Raw genomic sequence first — 22,726 nt, 5'->3', positions numbered from 1 at the left:
TGTCGGAGGCGACGATTTCTTTGATCCTAAAGCGGGACAAGGACCCACTGCAATGTGGATCATACAGGCCGATCTCGCTCCTCAACGTGGATGCTAAGTTGCTGGCAAAAGTGCTGGCTACGAGGATCGAGGACTGTGTCCCGGGGGTGATCCACGAGGACCAGACGGGATTTGTAAAGGGCAGGCAACTAAACACCAATGTGCGGCGGCTCTCAAACGTGATGATGATGCCATCGGTGGAGGAAGAGGCGGAGATAGTGGCAGCTTTGGACGCGGAGAAGGCCTTTGACCGCGTCGAGTGGGAGTACCTCTGGGAAGTGCTGCGTAGGTTTGGGTTCGGGGGAGGGGGGGAGGGGGGGGGGGGGGGGGGGGGGGGGGGGGGGGGAGGGGGGGGAGGGGGGAGGGGGGGGGAGAGGGGAGAGGGGGGGGGAGAGAGGGGAGAGGGGGGGGAAGAGGGGCGAGGGGGGGGGAGAGAGGGGAGGGGGGGGAGAGAGGGGCGAGGGGGGGGGGGAGAGGGGCGAGGGGGGGGGGGGAGAGGGGAGGGGGGGGAGAGGGGGAGAGGGGGGAAGGGGGGTTTGCCTAGGGGGTGTTTGAGCAAGAGAACACATGAAAGATTTGGGAAACTGGCAGGTACGGGAGAGAGCCAGTGTACAAAGCTATGTAACATATCGTTTTACCATGTATATATCTTGCTATGTGCGATTTCTTTCTATTTTGTTACGAGGGGGAGGGGGTTTATTGTTTGTAAGGGTGAAAAATTGTGTTAAAAAACTTTAATAAATATATATATTTTTTTAAAAAATTGTTTCTTGTAGGGTGGATGAACATTGAATTGTCTCCTTGGCGCTTCTTTCTCCTTTTGTCTTGTGCACCATATTGATGTGTATGGCTGTTCACATTTCAACAATGGAAGCTTAATTTGGACCTGTTTCATACTTTTAGCCAGTTTTTGAATACTTTTTCCATTGTTTTTGGAGCTTCTGAGTCTTTTCATTTAAGTTGGAAGCTATTCTGGTAACTTGAGTTGTCTTTGTTTCGGAGTTATCTGTGGAATTCTTAAATAAGTTTGTCAGAGGACTGGAGGATTGCAAATATGATGCTATTGTTTGAGAAAGGGGCACAGGATATCATGGGAAACTACAGAGCTGTCAGCGTGACATCAATAGTGGAAAAACTGATGGAGGCCAGAATATGGGATAAGATAGATATACATAAGAAAAATAGGTTAATACTAGACAGTCAAAATGGCTTTGTCAAGGGCAGGTCATGTCTGGGAAATTTAATTTGACAAGCTGACACAGGCAGTAGATGAGGGTAGTGCTTTAGATCTATATTTGGACTTTCAGAAAGCATTTTATATGGTGCCTCGTGGCATGTTGGTTAACAAATTAGAAATGTTTGGATTGATGAGAGCATGGATTAGAAGATAGCTAAGCGATTGGAAACAGAGGATAGGTATAGATGGGCACTTCTCAGACTGGAGACGAGTTGAAAGTGGTGTTACCCAGGGTTCAGTGTCGGGACACTGGCTTTTTCTGATTTATATGAACTACTTGGAGATGGGTATTGAGATCAAAATCTCTAAATTTTCAGATGATACTAAGCTAGGGAGATTAATGAATTGAGGATGACGCTGAACGACTTCAGAAGGACATTGACAAGTTGGCCAAATGGGCAGACACCTAGCAGATGAATTTCAATGCAGAGAAAGGTGCGGTAATGCATTTTGGAGTAGAAATACTAGCTCAACTTTGAGGGTAGTACATGAGCAGAGGGACCTCGGAGTTCAAGTACATAGTTCCTCGAAAGATGGCCAGGCAAGTTGAAACAGTTGTTAAGAAGGCTTATCGGATCCTTGGTTTATAAATAGAGGCAGATAGGGTAAAAAGCAAGGAAGTGATGCTACAGCTCTACAAATCATTGGCCGGACCCTATTTGGAACATTGTATTCATTTCTGAGCACCTTAATAATCATAATAATAATCGCTTATTGTCACAAGTAGGCTTCAATTAAGTTACTGTGAAAAGCTCCTAGTCGCCACATTCCGGTGCCTGTTTGGGGAGGTCGGTACGGGAATTGAACCCGCGCTGCTGCCTTGTTCTGCATTACAAGCCAGCTGTTTAGCCCACTGTGCTAAACCAGCCCCCCGTGGAGGGACTCGGAACCCCCGATGTATTGGTTAGTGACATTGGGAGGAGGGGTAAAAGGAAATAGGGAGGCATGGGGGGTTGGATGAGGTGGGAAATAGTTAGTAAGGAAAGGGGAATAGTGTACATAAGCCAGTTGGCTGGGTTTGGTTGTTGTTTGGGTGGGTGTTATTTACTTTGTTGTTTTTCCTCTTGAAAATTGTTAAAATTATATATGTCTCAATAAAAATATATTTTTTAAAGTAGCTGAATAAAAAATACAAATATTTTTATGGATTTTATGTAATTGGCAAGAGGCAGATTGAAATAAAAATAGAAAAGCCAACATCAAAAAGCTGATAAAGTAAACCAAGAAAATTATTTTATAAACTGCATGAATTTTTGGTTCAAACAAAATGTAATTTGGAGGTTTGTTAATAGTAGAAAAGAAGACTGAGTGATCCCTTGCAGAAACAAGATGTAAAATAATGGGAGATTGGAAAAATCGTAGAATGTTAATTTTACAGCTTTTAATGCTGGAAAATGCTGATTATTGCTATTTCAGGCATTGAGAATGTATGGAAGCATAAGTGGCCATTGTGAATACCCCATTGGGTAAGCATACCAATTGATGAGCTATTGTGCCTGACATAGGTCACAAGCATGGGCAATGGGTGAACAGGATGGTGCAAGTTAAGACAAGAGCAGCAGATTTTTGGATTACCTCAAGTTTATGGAGGGTAAAATGTGGGAGGCCAGCCTTAAACTAATCAAAACTAGAGGTAACAAAAGCATGACCGAGATTCAGCAGCAGATGAGCTGGCACGGGCAAAGTCAGGTGCTGTTATGCAGGTGAGAAATAGGTGATAATACACAAATGTGAAATGACTGATTTATTCTCGTAGTGTTGCCAAGGAAGAAGTCCCACTATGGAATGGTGTTGAGAGTGCAACTGAAAATAATGGCTGACGGTATAGAAAAAAAAACGCAAGCGTTAAGAATATGAAATATGAACAGAAATTTCTTGTGTTGAGGCAGCACAGTGGCGCAGTGGGTTAGCCCTGCAGCCTCACGGCACCGAGGTCCCAGGTTCGATCCCGGCTCTGGGTCACTGTCCGTGTGGAGTTTGCACATTCTCCCCGTATTTGCGTGGGTTTCGCCCTCACAACCCAAAGATGTGCAGGGTAGGTGGATTGGCCACGCTAAATTGCCCCTTAATTGGAAAAAATTAATTGGGTACACCATTTTTTTTTTCTATTTAAAAAAAAAAAGAAATTGCTTATGTTGCGTGATAAATTAACCAAAACTCAAAGTGTTAATCCTCATTTTTATGGGTACAATGAAACACTCTGGGATTAAGAAGGAAGCAGTACAAAATAAATGGATTGTGATGAGTGGCAAAATCATGAATTTGATAGACAGGTGAAGCAGCGTAAGAAAATAAGAAATAGACCACAGTCTATTGCCATTCACTGTGTGAAATAGTTCTTCCTCGCATTCCTTGTACATGAACATCCAATTCCTTTTGATCATCAACAAGTTCCATGTCTTTTAAGAAATATTCTGCTTTGCTATTCTTACTACCAAAGTGAATAACCTTGGACATGGCCCAAGAGTCAACCCTGTGGTTGCTACTGTCCGCAATATTTATAAATGTAATAGATGGGCAGATGATGTACCAAAACATGTATATTCCTAATTTATTGGGGAAATAAGCTATTTGGATGAAGTTATCAAAGGCTTTAAATTTCAATGCTGATGGGAGCAGGATTTTTATTTTGTCACCTTGTGAGGAGTGATAGCATTTAATGTTTCGGGGGTGGTCAGAGACTTTCTCACCAAGGAATAGAAATTAGATGATGGTCACCCATGAACAATTATCATGCACCTGTTAGCATTGGGCTCAGAGTGGATTTGGCTCAGACATGGGATCAGAGTACTTGCCCATCTGTTTTCTTGCTGGAGAAGGTAATTTAGGAAAATCATGGATAAAATATAAGAGCCTGTATTTGAAAAAAATGCAAAATACAAGGGCAGGCATGCAAACAAAATAAACCTGATATCACATTGTACTATTAAATCTTTGTTAATTTAGTCCACACTTTCCTTACATGCATTTTTCTTTCTGCTTCTCTTTGTTGAAGGGGGAATGCAAGGATCAACAGGAGATTTACAGCAGAATCAGGCACAAACACTCCATTATGCACTGGCAAATGCTCAGCAAGTTCATATTCATCGCATAGGAGAGGATGGACAAGTTCAACAAGTAGTGAGTATTTTCAAGATATACCTTGGGAAGATTTATAAATCAGAAGGTGGATTCCATCAATCCTTCATTTAGAGATTGACATTTCGGTCTTGTAGCTATACATTTAGTTCAAACTCACTTTGAATTCAGCTTTTCTGCTAATAAATGTGAGTTTGAAGAATTTCCTGTGCTCACAATAACCTATTTGTTTACCTTAATGTCACATAGAGCTTATATCATACAGTCATTACGGCCTTTTGAACCTTTGGGCCTTGCTGGACTGCAAGGATGTCGCTGTAACTCATATCTATAGATAGAAAGGGAGCAAGTCCATCTATGACAGTCATCATGGAATAATACTTCTTTCAACAGCAGGAAAAATTCTTGCAAGGGTTATTCTTTTTTAAAAATATATATTTATTAAGAATTTTAACAACATTTTTCACCCTGACAAACAAGCCCCCCCCCCCCGTAACAAAAAGAACGAAAGCTCACATAGCAAGACATGAACATGGTAAATCGATATGATACAGAGCTTTGTACATTGGATTCCTCCCGTACATGTCAGTTTTCCGGCTCATTCATGTATTTTCTTGCTCGAATGCCCCCCCAAATAAACCCCCCTTCCCCTTCCCTCCCTCCTCTCCTCTTCCCCCCCCCCCCCCCCCCAAAAGATATCCTCCCCCCCTGGGTTGCTGCTGCTGCTGACTGACCTTCATCTAGCGCTCCGCGAGATAGTCTAGGAACGGTTGCCACCGCCTGTAGAACCCCTGCGCAGACCCACTCAAGGCAAACTTTATCCTCTCCAACTTGATAAACCCTGCCATATCATTTATCCAGGCCTCCACGCTGGGGGGCTTCACCTCCTTCCACATTAGCAAGATCCTTCGCCGGGCTACTAGGGACGCAAAGGCCAGAATGCCGGCCTCTTTCGCCTCCTGCACTCCCGGCTCGTCCACTACTCCAAATAGTGCTAGCCCCCAGCTTGGCTTGACCCGGACTTTCACCACCTTAGATACTGTTCCCGCCACTCCCCTCCAGAACCCCTCCAGTGCCGGGCATGACCAAAAAATATGGACATGGTTTGCCGGACTTCCTGAGCACCTCCCACATCTGTCCTCCACCCCAAAGAACCTACTCAGCCTCGCCCCCGTCATATGCGCTCTATGAACCACCTTAAATTGTATCAGGCCAAGCCTGGCACACGAGGAAAAGGAATTAACCGTACTTAGGGCATCATCCCATTGCCCCTCCTCAATCTCCTCCCCCAGCTCCTCTTCCCATTAACCCTTCAGCTCCTCTACCAAAGCCTCCCCCTCTTCTTTCATCTCCTGGTATATCGCCGACACCTTGCCCTCTCCGACCCATACACCCGAAATCACCCCATCTTGAATCTCCTGTGCCGGGAGCAACGGGAATTCCCTCACCTGTCGCCTCACAAATGCCCTTACTTGCATGTACCTGAAAGCATTTCCCGGGGGTAGCCCAAACTTCTCCTCCAGTGCCCCTTGGCTTGCAAACGTCCCATCAATGAACAGGTCCCCCATTCTTCTAATCCCTGCCCGATACCAGCTCTGAAACCCGCCGTCCATCCTCCCTGGGACAAACCGATGGTTACCCCTGATCGGGGACCACACCGAGGCTCCCATTGCACCCCTGTGCCGTCTCCACTGGCCCCAGATCTTTAGCGTTGCCGCCACCACCGGACTCGTGGTGTACCTTGTCGGCGAGAGCGGCAGCGGTGCCGTCACCAGCCCCCCCAGGCTCGTTCCTTTGCAGGACGCCATCGCCAACCTCTTCCATGCCTCCCCCTCTCCCTCCATCACCCACTTACGGATCATCGCCACATTGGCTGCCCAGTAGTAGCCTCCCAGATTCGGCAACGCCAACCCTCCTCTATCCCTACTGCGCTCCAGAAACCCCCTCCTTACCCTCGGGGTCTTATTCGCCCACACAAAGCCCATAATGCTCCTGCCTACCCTCTTAAAAAAGGCCTTGGTGATCACGATTAGAAGGCACTGGAACACAAAGAGAAACCTCGGGAGGACCACCACTTTGACCGACTGCACTCTACCCGCTAGCGAGAGCGGCAACATGTCCCATCATTTGAAGTCCTCCTCCATCTGCTCCACCAGCCTTGTCAAATTAAGTTTATGTAGGGCCCCCCAACACCTAGCTATTTGGATCCCCGAGTACCAAAAGCTCCGTTCCGCCCTACTCAACAGTAGATCGTCTATCCCCATTTCCTGGTCTCCTGACTGTACTACAAAGAGCTCACTCTCTCTACATTGAGCTTATAGCCCGAAAAATCCCCAAACTCCCATAGAGTCTGCATGACCTCCACCATCCCCTCCACTGGATCCGCCACGTACAACAACAGGTCGGCTGCGTAAAGCGACACTCGATGCTCTTCTCCCCCTCGGACCACCCCCCTCCATTTCCTAGACTCCCTTAATGACATGGCCAAGGGTTCAATTGCTAATGCAAACAACAGGGGGGACAGGGGGCACCCCTGCCTTGTCCCTCGATACAGCCGAAAATACTCCGACCTCCGCCGATTCGTAACCACACTCGCCACCGGGGCTCTATATAGGAGCTTAACCCAGCTAATAATCCCTCCCCCGAACCCAAACCTTCGCAGCACTTCCCAATGGTACTCCCACTCTACTCGGTCAAAGGCCTTCTCCGCGTCCATAGCCGTCACTATCTCCGCCTCTCCCTCCACCGATGGCATCATTATCACGTTTAGGAACCGCCGCACATTGGTATTTAGCTGCCTGCCCTTTACAAATCCCGTCTGATCCTCGTGAATCACCCCCGGGACACAGTCCTCGATCCTCGTAGCCAGCACCTTTGCCAGCAACTTAGCATCCACGTTGTGGAGCGAGATCGGCCTGTACGACCCACATTGCAGTGGGTCCTTATCCCGCTTCAGGATCAAAGAGATCGTCGCCTCAGACATTGTCGGGGGCAGGGTCCCTCCCTCCCTTGCCTCATTAAAAGTCCTCACCAGCAGCGGGGCTAACAGGTCTACCTACTTCCTATAGAACTCAACTGGGAACCCATCCGGTCCCGGGGCCTTCCCTGCCTGCATACTCCCCAGATCTTTAATCAGCTCCTCCAACCCAATTGGTGCCCCCAAACCAGCCACCTCCTGCTCCTCCACCCTCGGGAACCTCAGTTGGTCCAAGAATCGTCGCATCCCCCGCTGGGGGCTGGGATCTGTACAGCTCCTCATAGAAGGCCTTGAATGCCTTGTTTACTTTCAGCCCACTCCGCACCGTAGCTCCCCTTCCATCCTTGACTCCACCTATCTCCCTCGCTGCCATCCTCTTACGGAGCTGGTGTGCCAGCATCCGACTCGCCTTCTCCCCATACTCATACGTCGCCCCCTGCGCTTTCCTCCTCTGTGCCTCTGCCTTCCCTGTGGTCAACAGGTCGAACTCCATCTGGAGATTTCACCTTTCCCTAAGTAGTCCCTCTTCAGGGGCCTCTGCGTATCCCCTGTCCACTCTTAAAATCTCCCCCACTAACCTCTCCCTTTCCTTGCCCTCTCTCTTCTCCCTATGAGCCCTGATGGAGATTAACTCTCCCCTGACCACCGCCTTCAGCGCCTCCCATACTACCCCCACCTGCACTTCCCCGTTGTCATTGGCCTCCAAGTACCTTTCAATGCACCCCCTCACCCTCCCGCACACCGCCTCATCTGCCAGCAGTCCCACATCCAACCGCCACAACGGGCGTTGGTCCCTCTCCTCTCCCACCTCCAGTTCCACCCAGTGCGGGGCGTGATCTGAAATGGCTATGGCCGAATACTCCGTTCCCTCCACTTTCGGGATCAGCGCCCTGCCCAGAACAAAAAAATCTATCCGGGAGTAGGCTTTGTGCACGTGGGAGAAAAAAGAAAATTCCCTGGCCTGCGGCCTGGCAAACCTCCACGGATCCACTCCCCCCATCTGGTCCATAATCCCCCTAAGCACCTTGGCCGCAGCCGGCCTCTTTCCGGTTCTAGATCTGGAGCGATCCAGTGCTGGGTCCAACACCGTATTGAAATCCCCACCCATTATCAAGCTTCCTACCTCCAGGTCCGGAATGCGCCCCAACATACACTTCATTAATCCAACATCGTCCCAGTTCGGGGCGTATATATTTACCAATACCACTCACGTCCCCTGCAACCTACCGCTCACCATCACGTATCGACCTTCATTGTCCACTACAATATTCTTGGCCTCAAACGACACCCGCTTCCCCACCAATATTGCCACCCCTGTGTTCTTCGTATAAAGCCCCGAATGGAATACCTGTCCTACCCATCCCTTTCTTAACCTGACCTGGTCCGCCACCTTCAAATGTGTCTCCTGGAGCATGACCACGTCTGCCTTCAGTCCCTTTCAGTGCGCGAACACTCGGGCCCTCTTTACCGGCCCATTCAGGCCCCTCACATTCCACATTATCAGCCGGATTGCCCCGCCCCCCGACTAGCCATCACCTTCTCTCGGCTAGTCCCGTGCCCGCACCGCCCTCACCCTCCAGTCCCCCAGACGGGGCACCCCCGACCACCTCTCCTGTGTCCAATTCCCCCTCGGCCAGTGCAGCAGCAACCCTATCTCTCCCGCCGTCCTTCCCTAGCGCAGGAAAAAGCCCGCGCTTTCCTGAGCCTGCCCCGCCCCCTCTGGCGCAGCTCCTGTCACAGCCTTATCTCATTTCCCCCATCCCCGAGCCTCCCCTCCCTCCAGCACCAGCGCCCACCTTCTCGCACAGTCTTCTCACCCGATCCCTTTCCCCCTCCCCATCCATCACCCAACCCGTGGAACATTTCTTGCGCGTGATTAAAACCCTGTGTACAACAAACATCCAACATCCCCCCACCCCTACAAACCCTCAGTTTAAGTCCAACTTTTCAGTTTGGATAAAGGTCCAAGCCTCCTCAGGCGTTTCAAAGTAGTGATGTTGATCCTGGAATGTGACCCACAATCGCGCTGGCTGCATCATTCCGAATCTCACTCCCTTCCGATGCAGCACCGCCTTGGCCCGGTTGAAACCCGCTCTCTTCTTTGCCACCTCCGTGCCCCAGTCTGGGTAGATTCGGATCTCCGCATTCTCCCAGCTGCTTCTCCGCTCTTTCTTGGCCCATCTCCGGACCCTCTCTCTGTCCATGAAACGGTGAAACCTCACCACAATCGCCCTTGGCAGCACGTTGGCCTTGGGCCTCCTCGCCAGCACCCGATGTGCCCCATCCAGCTCCAGAGGCCTCGGAGGGGCCTCCGCACCCATCAGCGACTCAAGCATCGTGCTCGCAGATGCCCCGGCATCGGCCCCCTCCACTCCTTCAGGGAGACCCAGGATCCGAAGATTCTTTCTCCTCGACCTGTTCTCCAGGTCTTCGAATCTTTCCGCCCACCTTTTGTGCAGGGCCTCGTGCTTCTCCAACTTCACCGCCAGGCCCAAGATCTCATCCTCGTTCTCATCGACTTTTTTCTGCACCTCCTGGATCTTTACCTCGTGGGCCTTCTGGGTCATCCCTAATCCTTTGATCGCCGACAGCATAGGCGCCAGCATCTCTTTCCGCAGCTCCTCAAAGCAGCGCTTGATAAACTCTTGCAGCTCCGGCCCGCATTCCACTTTATCTCCGGCCTCCGCCATCTTGTTTTCCTGCCCTCGCTGCTCCAACGCCGCTTTTTTAGCCGTTCCACTTCTTGTCCGTTCCATATACAGTGATGGGGGACCTTTCTCTCACCTTCCCACACGAGACGTCTTCGAAACAGTCCCGTTGGGGCTCCTCTGGAGAGCCCGAAAGTCCGTAATCGCAGGAGCTGCCGAAACGTGCGGCTTAGCTCCGCATCGCCGCAACCGGAAGTTCGCAAGGGTTATTCTTAATCGGATTGTCACTTGTCTCATTAGCCCTGCACCCAGGATCAAAGTGTTGCTTGCTTGCAGGACAGGGAACAGTGGACATGATCTTTGCAGCATGTGAAATTCAAGAAAGGTTCTATGGATAGAATGAGGTCCTCTACAAGTTGTTTGTTGATTTGACCAAGGCTTTTGATGCAATAAATTGGGAAGGCCTGTGGGAGGTTCTGGACAAATATGGCTGCCCTGAAGAGATGATCTGTATCATTTTCTCATTTCATGATGGGCAGAATGAAGCAAGGTGTTGCATTATCAGATGCCTTTCCTGCCATTAACGTCACCAAGCAAAGCTGTGTATTGGCTCCAGCTCTGTTTGCCATATATTTCTCAGCCATGCTCCAGTATACACTCAAAGATCTTGACATAGGAATGCACGTTAAATTCAGGACAGATGTCAACCTCTTCAACTTGCAATGGTTCAAAGCGTGCACAAAGGTTACTGAGCAGCTACTGAGTGAACTCTTGTTCACAAATGACTGCGCTCTCGTATCACAGACTCCAGATGACATTTAGCTGCTTGTTGGTCGCTTTGCAGCGTCAAAACACTTTGCCCTGACAATACATCTGAAGAAGACAGAAATCTTTAATTAACCTAACCCTGGCCACATACTCTGAGACCTATCAAAAACACATTGCTCTTTCTAATACAGAAGTTTTGCTCTCTTGGGAGTATACCTTCCAGTAACAACACTTTGGATGATGAAATTAACCATGGCCTGACAAAAGTAAGTACAGAATCGAGCAGGCTCACACAGACTTTGGAAAGAGCTTGGATTTGTCTCGGAACAACAATCAACGTCTACTAGGCAGTCGTGGTTCTTAGATCACTTCTTTATTGGTGCTAGACCTTGTGCAACTTACTGGCATCACGCAAAACAACTGGAAGCATTCCAGTCCGTATGATTCTTCAGAGCCCCGAAGAAGGGTCATACAATTCAAAACATTAACTCTCTTTCTCTCCCCATGGATGCTGCCAGACATGATCAGTTTTTCCAACATATTTTTTTTTTTAATATATTTTTTTCCCCAGCGTTGCCAAATTCTCATGTATAAAGGTGTTTCAATATAATACACGCAACTTGTCATTTTTATTTTAACAAAGTAAAAGTAGCCATTCCCTAGCAACCCCCCACCCCCCCTCCCGCCGTCCTGAAAGAAGGTGATGAACGGCTTCCATCTGGAATAGAATCCTCCGTCCCCCAACCATGCCGAGGCCTTAGGTGACACCGCCAACCTCCATCCAAACAGGACTTGTCTCCAAGCTATCAGAGAGGCAAGGAGCAAGACAAAATCAACCTTCCTGTCCTCAAGAAGCTCCAGCGAGTCCAATGCCCTAAAGATCGCAACATATGGACAAGGCTCTAGCCTAACCATCAAGAAACGAGACCCAAAACCCAAACAGCCTAGGGCAAGACCAGAACATGTGTGAGTGATTCAGTGCCCCCCTTAAACAGCGCTCAAACCTGTCCTCTAATCCAGGGAAGGATCCAATCATGCCAGCTCTAGTAAAGTGCAACCTATGGAATACTTTAAACTTTATTAAGCTCAGCCTGGTGCAAGAAGAGGTGGAACTCACCCTATGCAAAATCTCACTCCACATCCCTCCTCCAGCCCCAGGCCCAGTTCTTTTTCCCACTTCCACTTTATCTCCACTAATGATGCTTTCCCTGTCTCCAGCAAACACCCATTTATATCGGAAATTTTCCCTTCCCCTGTCTCATCCCGAGATAGCATTCTATCCATCAATGTAGGCCTCTGCAACTGGGGAAACGAAGACAGCTCTTTAGGAACAAAGTTCCTCCCTTTAGATACCTAAATGCCCCCCCCCCCCAGTTTCTCCGCCATCCCCTCCAGTCCTGCGAATGTACCCTCCACAAACAAATCCCTGAACCTCTCAACCCCCTCCCTCCTCCAAATCCTGTACATTGCATCCATCGCCGGCAATGCAAACCTATGATTCCCACAAATTGGTGACAGTAATGACATGGCCCCTAATCTAAAATTCAGCCTAAATTGGTTCAAGACTCTTACAGATGCCACCACCACCAGGCTTGTTGAGAACCTGGCTGGAGAAAACGGAAGAGGGGCTGTAACCAATGCCCTTAGACACAACCCGACACGAGGCCTCATCCATCCGCCCCTACCGTGGCCCTGGCTCCTCAAACCACCCTTGCAATTTCCTGATGTTCGCCGCCCAGTATTAGGACATTAAATTTGGTAGCGCCAGCCCACTCTGCAGGAAGGCTCTTCGAATCCTGGGACTCTTACAAGCCCAAACAAAGGCTGAGATTAATTTATCAACTCTAATGAAAAGATATTTAGGGAGGAAGATCAGGAGACACTGGAACACAAATAAGAGCCTCGGCAGAATGTTCATTTTGACCATCTGCACTCTACCCACCAAGGAAAACGGGACGGCATCCCACCTCTTCAAGACCGAACTTCTCCCCCTCTAGCCGACTGGCCAAGTTTAGTTTGTGAACAGAGCCCATTCATGCGCCACCTGAATCCCTAAATACCTAAACTTCGTCTTGGCCAGCTTAAATGGCAGTCTCACTAAATCTGCCCCCCTTCGCAGGAGATTCACTAGGAAGATTTCTCTCTTGCTCACATTCAATTTGTACCCTGAGAAGGATCCAAACATCCTCAATGGCTCCATTATCCTTCCCACACTAGCGAGAAGATCAGAAACGTACAGCAACAAATCATCCGCATAAAGGGATGCCCTACGCTCTTCGCCTCCCCTCTCAATATATCTCCAGTCCCCTGATGGTCTAAGTGCAATGGCCAACGGCTCAATCGCTAGCACAAACAACAAGGGGGACAGCGGGTATCCCTGCCTTGTGCCCCTATAAAACCGGAAATAGCCTGAGCACACCGCATTGGCCTGGACACTAGTCGCAGGGGCACTATACAACAGTCTCACCCTGGAGATAAACATTGGTCCAAACCCAAATCGTTCCAAGACCTCTAAGAGGTACCTCCACTCCACGATCAAAAGCCTTCTCCACATCCATGAGATGATTACCTCAGGTACCTGCCCCACAGTCGGCCCTTGACAAACCCTGTTTGGTCCTCGGAGATTACCTCTGGCAAGCACCACTCCGGATTCTTGCCAGAACTGTAGCTAATACTTTAGCATCAGTATTCAACAGTAGCCGAGAAGACCCACACTCCACGGGATCCTTGTCCTTTTTCGGGATCAGGGAGATTGACACCTGTGCCAATTTGGCTGGTAGCAACCCCTTGACAGACAATCATTGAACATCCCAGTAACTGTGGCGCCACCAAGGCCGCGAACTGCTGGCAGAATTCCACTGGAAACATCTTTGCCATATATTCTGTGCCCTCCAATAGCCTGACAATCCTCAAGGTTCTGGCGCCTGGACCAGTTCTCCTCGTCGTCCACCTTGGCCAACAAAACGTTTTGGGCCTCCGCCATCAACGCTACCTCGGCCTCCAAAGAGGCAATCCAGTCACTGGTCCAAGACTGCCGCCTTCACCTCCCGAATCGCCGTGCCTTGCGCCTCCAACCGCTGCTCCACCCTCTCCATGGGTGGTCTACGGGGTACCACTGCCACCTCAAATTGCCTTGGAGAGATCCTCTATCATCAACTGTCTTTGTTTCTGGAATTCTCCAAAAGGAATTCCACCAATTTCTCCATTGGCTATTGAACATAGAACATAGAACATTACAGCGCAGTACAGGCCCTTCGGCCCTCGATGTTGCGCCGACCTGTGAAACCACTCTAAAGCCTATCTATACTATTCCCTTATCGTCCATATGCCTATCCAATGACCATTTGAATGCCCTTAGTGTTGGCGAGTCCACTACTCTTGCAGGCAGGGCATTCCACGCCCTTACTACTCTCTGAGTAAAGAACCTACCTCTGACATCTGTCCTATATCTATCTCCCCTCAACTTAAAGCTATGTCCCCTCATGCTAGACATCACCATCTGAGGAAGAAGGCTCTCACTGTCCACCCTATCCAATCCTCTGATCATCTTGTATGCCTCAGTTAAGTCACCTCTTAACCTTCTTCTCTCTAACGAAAATAGCCTCAAGTCCCTCAGCCTTTCCTCATAAAATCTTCCCTCCATACCAGGCAACATTCTGGTAAATCTCCTCTGCACCCTTTCCAATGCTTCCACATCCTTCCTATAATGCAGCGACCAGAATTGCACACAATACTCCAAATGCGGCCGCACCAGAGTTTTGTACAGCTGCAACATGACATCATGGCTCCGAAACTCAATCCCTCTACCAATAAAAGCTAACACACCGTACGCCTTCTTAACAACCCTCTCAACCTGGGTGGCAACTTTCAGGGATCTATGTAAATGGACACCGAGATCTCACTGCTCATCCACACTGCCTAGAATCTTACCATTAGCCCAGTACTCTGTCTTCCTGTTATTCCTTCCAAAATGAATCACCTCACACTTTTCTGCATTTCGGTATCAGTGACATGAAGGGCTCTGCCATATTTGCTTTCATGAGGGACTGCGCTGAATCTGGTGCAGGGCCTTTACTCGACTTTTGCCAGGTGTTATACCCTGCAGACATCCGACACCGGAGGAGAAACCAACAATCTTCACTTACTTCCCACAAATTTGCTTGTTAGCCAGGTAACGAGGGCCGAAATCCATGTCACCAAGCGCGAGCAACCTTGTGTGTGACAGCTCACCTCATTGCCTCCACCGGACGTCTTCCCAGCACTTTCTGACTTTATTTCAGATTTCCGGCATCCACGGTATTTTGGTTTTATGAACTAAAGGATTCCATTTTCTCTGTCAGATTTATTTGCAACACCATGTGACAACACAAAATCCCCAACACCGAGGTTCTGCCATTGAGAGTATGCTTATGGCCATGTAGCTGGCATGGAGGATTCCTGCATACTCTAGAACTAGCTGAACATGGGTGCTTGTACCACAGGACATCTTAAACTCCGTTGTAAAGACAATCGAAAAACTAGCTTAAGGTCTTGCAGGATCCCAATACATGGGGAGGAAATGACCTTGAATAGACCCAAATGGAGAAGTCTGACACAAGGCATTTCCTTATTCCCTTTCGCGAACAATGGTGTCACATCTGCTTTCAATCCCTCTTCCCTATATTTAGGGAATTTTGGAAGCCCTACCACTCACTCCAACTCTACTTACCTGGGATGCACGCTATCTGCACCAGGCAACTTATCCAATCTTAAGCATAGCCAGCATTTCCATTTCCTGTCTGTTAATTTTCATCCCAACCATTACTTCTACTATCTTCGCATCTACTAATATTTATCCGCACCTTCTTTCTTCATAAATACTGATATAATAATTGTAATCTTTGAGTATCACAAATAGGCTTACATGAACACTGCAGTGAAGTTACTGTAAAAATATAAAGTGCGCATTAAATATTCTAGCCTTGCTCAGCGCCTGTATACAAAAATAACCTTATTTGTCCCAAATTACCCGCTTACCATTTACATGTCAGTCAAAGGTTTTTTGGTTTCTTTTTTATTAACCGTGTTTTGTTCTCATGTTCTCTCTCTGCCAGTCATATTTTCCTCTTAACTTCCCATCTCAACTTATTGTATTCGGCCTGGCTCTCATTTGAAGAATTCACCTGACATGCATATTCTTTATCTCACTCGTCATCCAAGAAGCCCTGGCTTTAGCTTCCTGCCTTTCCCCCTTGTTGGAATGTACCTAGTCTGTACTAGAAACAATTTTTTGCTTCGAGATCACCTTTCGTTCTATTACAATTTTTCCTGGCTGTATTACAATTTTACTGTGGCCTTCTCATCCCGTTGAAAGTAACCAGCTTCTAATTTAGAAGTTCTACTTTAGATTGTACCTTGCTCATTCATCTCTGTTAGTAATCTAAACCTAAATGTTGTTGTACGATGATCATTGTTACTCATGTGTTCTTCCACAGCCACTTGATTCACTTGGCCAAGCTTATTCCTCAGCGCCAGATCCAGCAATAGCTCTTTCCTAGTTGGACTAAGAACATCTAAGTCAATGAAGCTTTCCTGAACTCATCCCAGAAATTCTTCCCCCTCATTCCCCTTTATTCCAAAATTATCCCAATGAATATTGGGGTAATTAAAGTCTCCAATCACTACTCTGGCACACAGATATCCTTGCTCCTATATCACCCACTCCCTTTTTAGAGGCCTGTTTGCTTCTTGACTCTGGCCAAATGGATTCTGTTCTTGACACACTCAAAGACATGCTCTCTTTCCAATGCTACAAGTGCTTCTCTAATCAGTACTGCCACCCACCTACCTTTTTACCTTCCATATATTTTCTGAACACTTGATATCTGTGTATTTGAAGTGCCCAGTCCTCACCATTTTTAACCCGCATTTCTTTTTACTACCATTACACCACATTCCCGCATGACTATTTGCTCTTGTACCTCACCAAACTTATTTACCCCACTTTGGGCATTTGCATAAATACATTATACAACCTGACTTTGTATTCTCACAATCCATTTGCTCCTTTATAAAATGGTACTGTCTCACTCTCAACCCCATATGCACTTTATTCCTCTTTCCTGCCTCAATATGTTGGTGCCTATTCAGACTATTTAGTTTAAACCCTTCCCGTACCAGCCTCCCCGAACAGGCGCCGGAATGTGGCGACTAGGGGCTTTTCACAGTAACTTCATTGAAGCCTACTTGTGACAGTAAGCGTTTTTTATTTCATTTTCATTCACACCAGTGAACCTCTCTTCAAGGATCTTGGTCCCGGTCTTGATGATATGAAATACATCCTTCTGAACAGGTGCCTCTTGCACCAGAACTGGTCCCAATGCCCAAAAGCTTCATGCCTGAAACTGTGCATTGTTCCGCCCAATCTTCCAATTCCCACTCTTCCTCGCAAGTTGCACAAGAAGCAATACAGAGATTGCTACCTCCAAAGTCCTATTTTTTAACTTCTTCCCTTGTTCCTGAAAGTCTAACCAAAATCAATATCTTGCATTCCCTATGTCAGTGGTCCTGATTTTTTTCACAGCTTCTGACTCATTCCCTTCCCCTGCACCCTCTCTGTTATGACCTTTTAGCCTGGTATCACGGAAGCAACACAGCAAGTGAGACTTATGATGATGGTTGCAGAAATGTCTGTCTGTCCCATTAATGATGGAATCTCCTGTAATGACTGCGTTTGTATGCTTTGCCGTACCCTAACATGCAATGTTTTGGTCTTTGATGCTATGGTCTGGTTTGAACTATTTGACTCTGCATTCTCCAGTGTTGAGTACAGGTTTGGAAGTGGCACACAGTCTGAAAACTCCTTCACTTCTTGCCTTTTCTTGCTCTTCTGAATGGCCATCCATTTACTATCGTGATCTCTTGCTGCCTATGGTGTGGCGACCCCCTGGAATGTATGATCCAGGGATCTCTCAGGCTCCTTGTTGCTCTGCAGTGACTGCCCCTTAAGCTTGGCAACACTGGGCTGGATTCTTCGGCAATGCTTGCCGCAAGATCGCAATGGATGGGACGGAAACCATGTAAAGGTCAGTTGACCTTGGGCGGGAAATTCCAGTAGCCGAAGAATCCCGTCCACTGAGCTCAGAGCAGCTGGTTCCTCCATGACACAGGAATTGCAAGAGACTGGTCTCAGCTGCACATTATGATCTTTGGGGGTTGGGGGGCGCGGCAGTACTCAGCTGCACATCATGACCTTTTGGGGGGGGGGGCGGAATGCAGTCATTGTTTTAATATTGGAAATGCTCTGGGGGCACAAGTCCAAATCTCACCTTGGCAGTTGGTGTAGTTTAAATTCAATTAATAAAATCTGGAATTAAAAGCTGGTCTCAGTAACAGTGACTATGAAACCATTGTTATTTTAAAAACAAAACAACCTGATCATTAATGCCCTTTAGAAAAGGAAATCTACCATCCTTATCTGGTATGGCCTACATCTGATTCCAGAAGAGCAATGTGGTTGACTCTTAATTCCTCTCTGAAACCACCAGCAAGCCATTCACTTGTATCAAACTTCTACAGCGTCCAAAAGGAATGAAACCAAATTCACCACCCCGTATCAACTTAGATACAGGAAACGACAACAGCAGACCCAGCCCTGTCAACCCTGAAACGTTCTTACTAACGTCTGGAGAGTTGTGCTAAAATTAGGGGAGCTGTGTCTAAAACTAGTCCAGCAACAACCTGGCATGGTCACACTTAGGAATTCAAACCTTCCAGAACCATCCTGGGTCTGGCCCATTGACAGGTCCCATCAGAGGTGGCGCCCTTTTCCAACCTCCTTGCTTGGTGACCAAGCTTTCTGTCTTCCTCTCACTTGATGGTAGCACTTCTTGACCGCCTCCTGCTCCATGCCTAAGCTTTCTGACCTCCACTCTTTTGACGGGAGCACTTCACAACCATGTCCCTCTCAGTGGCTAAGCTTCCCAATCTCCTCTCAATCGTTGGTGGCCCTTCCTCATCAGCACCTACTTGATGGTGACCCTTCCCATCCTCGTTGCTTGATAGCTAAGCTTCCTGACCTCCTCCCGCTTGACACCAGCCATTCCTGGCCTCCTCCTGCTCGGCAGCCAAGCTACCTAATCTCCTTTCGCGTGATGACCCTTTCCTGAATTCTCACCATCAAGTGCTCATGAGAGGGATAGCAATCGGGAGAAGGTGGGACTGGTCCGCTATCAAGTAGAATGAGGTTGGAAAGCTTGTCAAGTAGAAAGAGGACAGGGAGCTTGGCTGTTGAGTGGGAGGAAGTTGGGAAACTTGGCTTTCGAGCGGAAGGAAGTCAGGAAGTTTGGCTGTTGAACAGGGGGAATTGGGAAAGCTTGGCTGTCTGTAGGTAAATATTAGCCATGGTTAAGCTAAAAGGGCTTGGCAGAAGCATGTGACTATAATTTTCCACTGAATACTCTAATGCAAAGATTTATTTATTGGTAACCACCAATATCCCGTGTCTATATGCCAGTGAGGTTAAATAGCAGGAAATTCTATCTAACTTAATTTAAATTATTTGCATTCAAGCCCTTTAGATTCTTGATTTGTTTCAGTTAATAATATTTTTCTTTCTTCCTTCTCCATGCCTTTTCTGCCTACTGGCTGTACAGGGACATTTGCATATCGCACAGGTACCACAAGGAGAACAAGTACAAATTACTCAGGATAGTGAGGTAAGGTTAAAATAGTGCTTAAGTTTGATTTCCTGATCACCCTTCATGAGCATGAATCTGTGACTAAATTAATGCCACTTGTAGATGCACAAAATTTATTAATTTATGAAAGTTCTTTAAGATGACGTCCTTCAGGATTACCTAGATGCATATATTTCCATGTCAATATTCAACATACAACATCAATATTGCAATTAATTTAAAAATTGAGTAGCCAATGTACTATTTGGCTCATGTTTACATTTTAACAATCCAAATATAGCATATAACAATATTGATTTAGTGCTTCAGTATGCATACCTGCATGTAAAGGTGCCACAGTTTCTCAAAGTGAATCCACTAAGGGGTAGCACTGTTGCTTCACAGCGCTAGGGTCCCAGGTTCGATTCCCGGCTTGGGTCACTGTCTGTGCAGTCTGTACGTTCCCCCTATGTCTGCGGGGGTTTCTTCCTGGTTCTCTGGTTTCCTCCCACAAGTCCTGAAAGATGTGCTGTTAGATAATTTGGACATTTGAATTCTCCCTCAGTGCACCTGAACAGGCGCCGGAATGTGGCGACTAGGGGCTTTTCACAGTAACTTCATTGCAGTGTTAATGTAAGCCTACTTGTGACAATAAAGATTATTATTATTAGATTATCTGCCCAGCAGTAGTATCTTTAATAATAATGTATGTGATTCTTTCCCCGCTTATTTTGAGCACAGAACACTAGGAAAAGTGACGATACCAGGGCTGATCCTTCACAGCAATACAAAAACAAAATACTGCGGACGCTGGAATCTGAAATTTTCCAGCGTTTTTTGTTTTTATTTCTAGTCCTGCACAATTTTCCCAGCTGACACCTGCAAAGGCAGAGGCTAGTGGCATTTCACCATCCCTGGTCATTGGAGACCAGAACCTGATAACTACCTTGTGATGCAATTGAATTTCAGCGACCCACATGTCATAGATTTCATGGAATTTACCGTGTAGAAGGAGGCCATTCTGTCTATCGAGTCTGCACCAGCCCTTATCATAGAATTTGCAGTGCAGAAGGAGGCCATTCGGCCCATCGAGTCTACACCGGCCCCCGGAATAGTACCCTACCCAAGGTCAACACCTCCACCCTATCCCCATAACCCAGTAACCCCACCCAACACTAAGGCCAATTTTGGACACTAAGGACAATTTATCATGGCCAATCCACCTAACCTGCACATCTTTGGACTGTGGGAGGAAACCGGAGAACCCGGAGGAAACCCACACACACACTGGGAGGATGTGCAGACTCCGCACAGACAGTGACCCAAGCCAGAATCGAACCTGGGACCCTGGAGCTGTGAAGCAATTGTGCTATCCACAATGCTACCGTGCTGCCCTTGGAAAGAGCACCCTTCTCAAGACCACACCTCCACACTATCCCCATAACCCACCTACCTTTTTTGGATACTAAGGGAAATTTAGCATAGCCAATCCATGTAACCCGCACGTCTTTGGACTGTGGGAGGAAACAGGAGCCGGAGGAAATCCATGCCGACGCGGGGGGAATGTGCAGACTCCGCACAGACAGTGACCCAAGCTGGGAATCAAACGTGGTACCCTGGAGCTGTGAAGCAACTGTGCTAACCACTGCAACCATGCTGCAATGCTTAGTTATGTTGACTTATTTTCAGTAATGAGTGAAATATGATCATATTCGTAATGAAAATTTGCAACACAGTTTTACCTTGCCAGAACTAATTATGTATATTCTGCAGGGCCTTCATGCATCCAACATGTATCCATGAATTCTGTGAATGGTGAATCCTCAGAGGAGCTGATTCGTTCTGAGAGTTCATTTGCACAGGATTACGCATTACCATGTACCAGATATTCACTCTTTGGTGGGTTATACCTGGTAATCACATTTCAAATGTGAACAAGAGCAGTTGGTTGTCCAAGGACAACAGTGAAGAATCCACATGCTCAACCATGCCCAAGGTCTGCTCAGCTGGACACAGACATTGTACCCCAGGAGTCAGTGAAATACGCTCATTGAGGAGCAGCAGAGAAGCTATATGTACCGACAGACATTCTACTCGGTGGCAACAATTGCAGAGCGAATGGAGGAGTCCACCTCAAACATGATATCTTATTGCATGGGTGGAGCAACCAACTCCATAGAGTTTTAAACCTTGCCCTCTAATGAGCGTATGACTACAACCATGCACACTCTGAATGCCAAAATATCTGGCACTTTAAATCGGATGACAGATACCTCAGCTGTAGCCACATAGTGCTGTAATGACCTGTATGCAAATGTTCTGGAGGATAATGAATCATATTTGCCTTGTACTGGGCAGCCTTTTTTGAGGCCCGGTCCAGGGTGGTGAGGGTGGAGTCATGCCCAAAAGTGGCAGTCTTCAGGGTCTCAGACGGTCGGAATACTTCGTGGGGAGGGGGGTCGTCTCCCTAACCTTTGCCTTCCTGATCACCCACAGGAGAATTCTGCTCGGCTGGCTATCAGCAGCACCACCCATGGTTGCAGACTAGCTCTCCAACCTGGCGGAATTTGTCAAATTGAAGAACATAAAATTTGCCATCCGAGGACAGGAAGAAGGCTTCCACAGGACATAGAAGCCGTTCACCAACTTGTTCCAGGATCTGTTCGTAGCCAGCAACCAACAGAGTAAAGGGGGGCGGGGGGGGGAGACACAAGTGAGTCATGAGATGAAGATAGAAAAGAAAGAGAGGGAAGATGGGAGGGGCGGCGTGTGGGGGTAGGATACACATAGAAATCGAGAGGGACAAGGGACTAAAACTGTAGATAGATATCTATAAATATGCGCCCGAGCCAAACTGGGAATCGCAACAAAGGAGGCCGTTCAAAGGCACAGCAAGAGAGAAGGCAATTGTATATAAATATCTGTACCGACATCTGCCTGTCTTTTTACCTCCTTTTATTTCTTGCTCATTTTCTTAATATTTTCTTTTTTTTTTCTCTGGTCGGTGTAGTTGTGTAAAGTGTAACATATAACATACGAGTTCCGGAATACAAAATGTGAAAACCCAGTAAAAACACTTTTTTAAAAAAAAACCAGAAGGTGCCAACCTGGTGAAGCTGCAACACAGGACTACTTGTGTGTCAAACAGCAAGTAATAGACAGCTAAGCAATTCCACAACAAACGCGTCAGATCTACGCTCTGCAGTCCTGCAAGATCCAGCCGACAGCCATGACTGGTAGTGGACAATTAAACAACTCATTGGAGGAGGAGACTCCACAAATATCCCCATCCTCAATGATGGAAGAGCCCAGCATACCTGTG

General features: G+C 47.5%; 1 protein-coding gene across 5 annotated transcripts in view; it reads left to right on the top strand.

Moving 5' to 3' along the window:
• Positions 1–22,726, top strand: part of banp (BTG3 associated nuclear protein) — a 314,498-nt gene that overhangs the window by 189,657 nt on the left and 102,115 nt on the right. For 4 of the 5 annotated variants that reach the window (XM_072518074.1, XM_072518076.1, XM_072518078.1 and 1 more), the window contains 2 exons: positions 4,272–4,397; positions 19,373–19,443. In XM_072518074.1, the coding sequence (XP_072374175.1) occupies positions 4,272–4,397; positions 19,373–19,443 (197 nt within the window). The remainder of the gene's footprint in view (positions 1–4,271; positions 4,398–19,372; positions 19,444–22,726) is intronic. The other variant, XM_072518077.1, reaches the window with a different exon arrangement.

Source organism: Scyliorhinus torazame, chromosome 10, assembly GCF_047496885.1.
Source record: "Scyliorhinus torazame isolate Kashiwa2021f chromosome 10, sScyTor2.1, whole genome shotgun sequence".
Classification (NCBI taxonomy): Eukaryota; Metazoa; Chordata; class Chondrichthyes; order Carcharhiniformes; family Scyliorhinidae; genus Scyliorhinus; species Scyliorhinus torazame.
The sequence above is the reverse complement of the archived record's forward strand: the minus strand, read 5'-3'. Positions and strand labels throughout refer to the sequence as shown.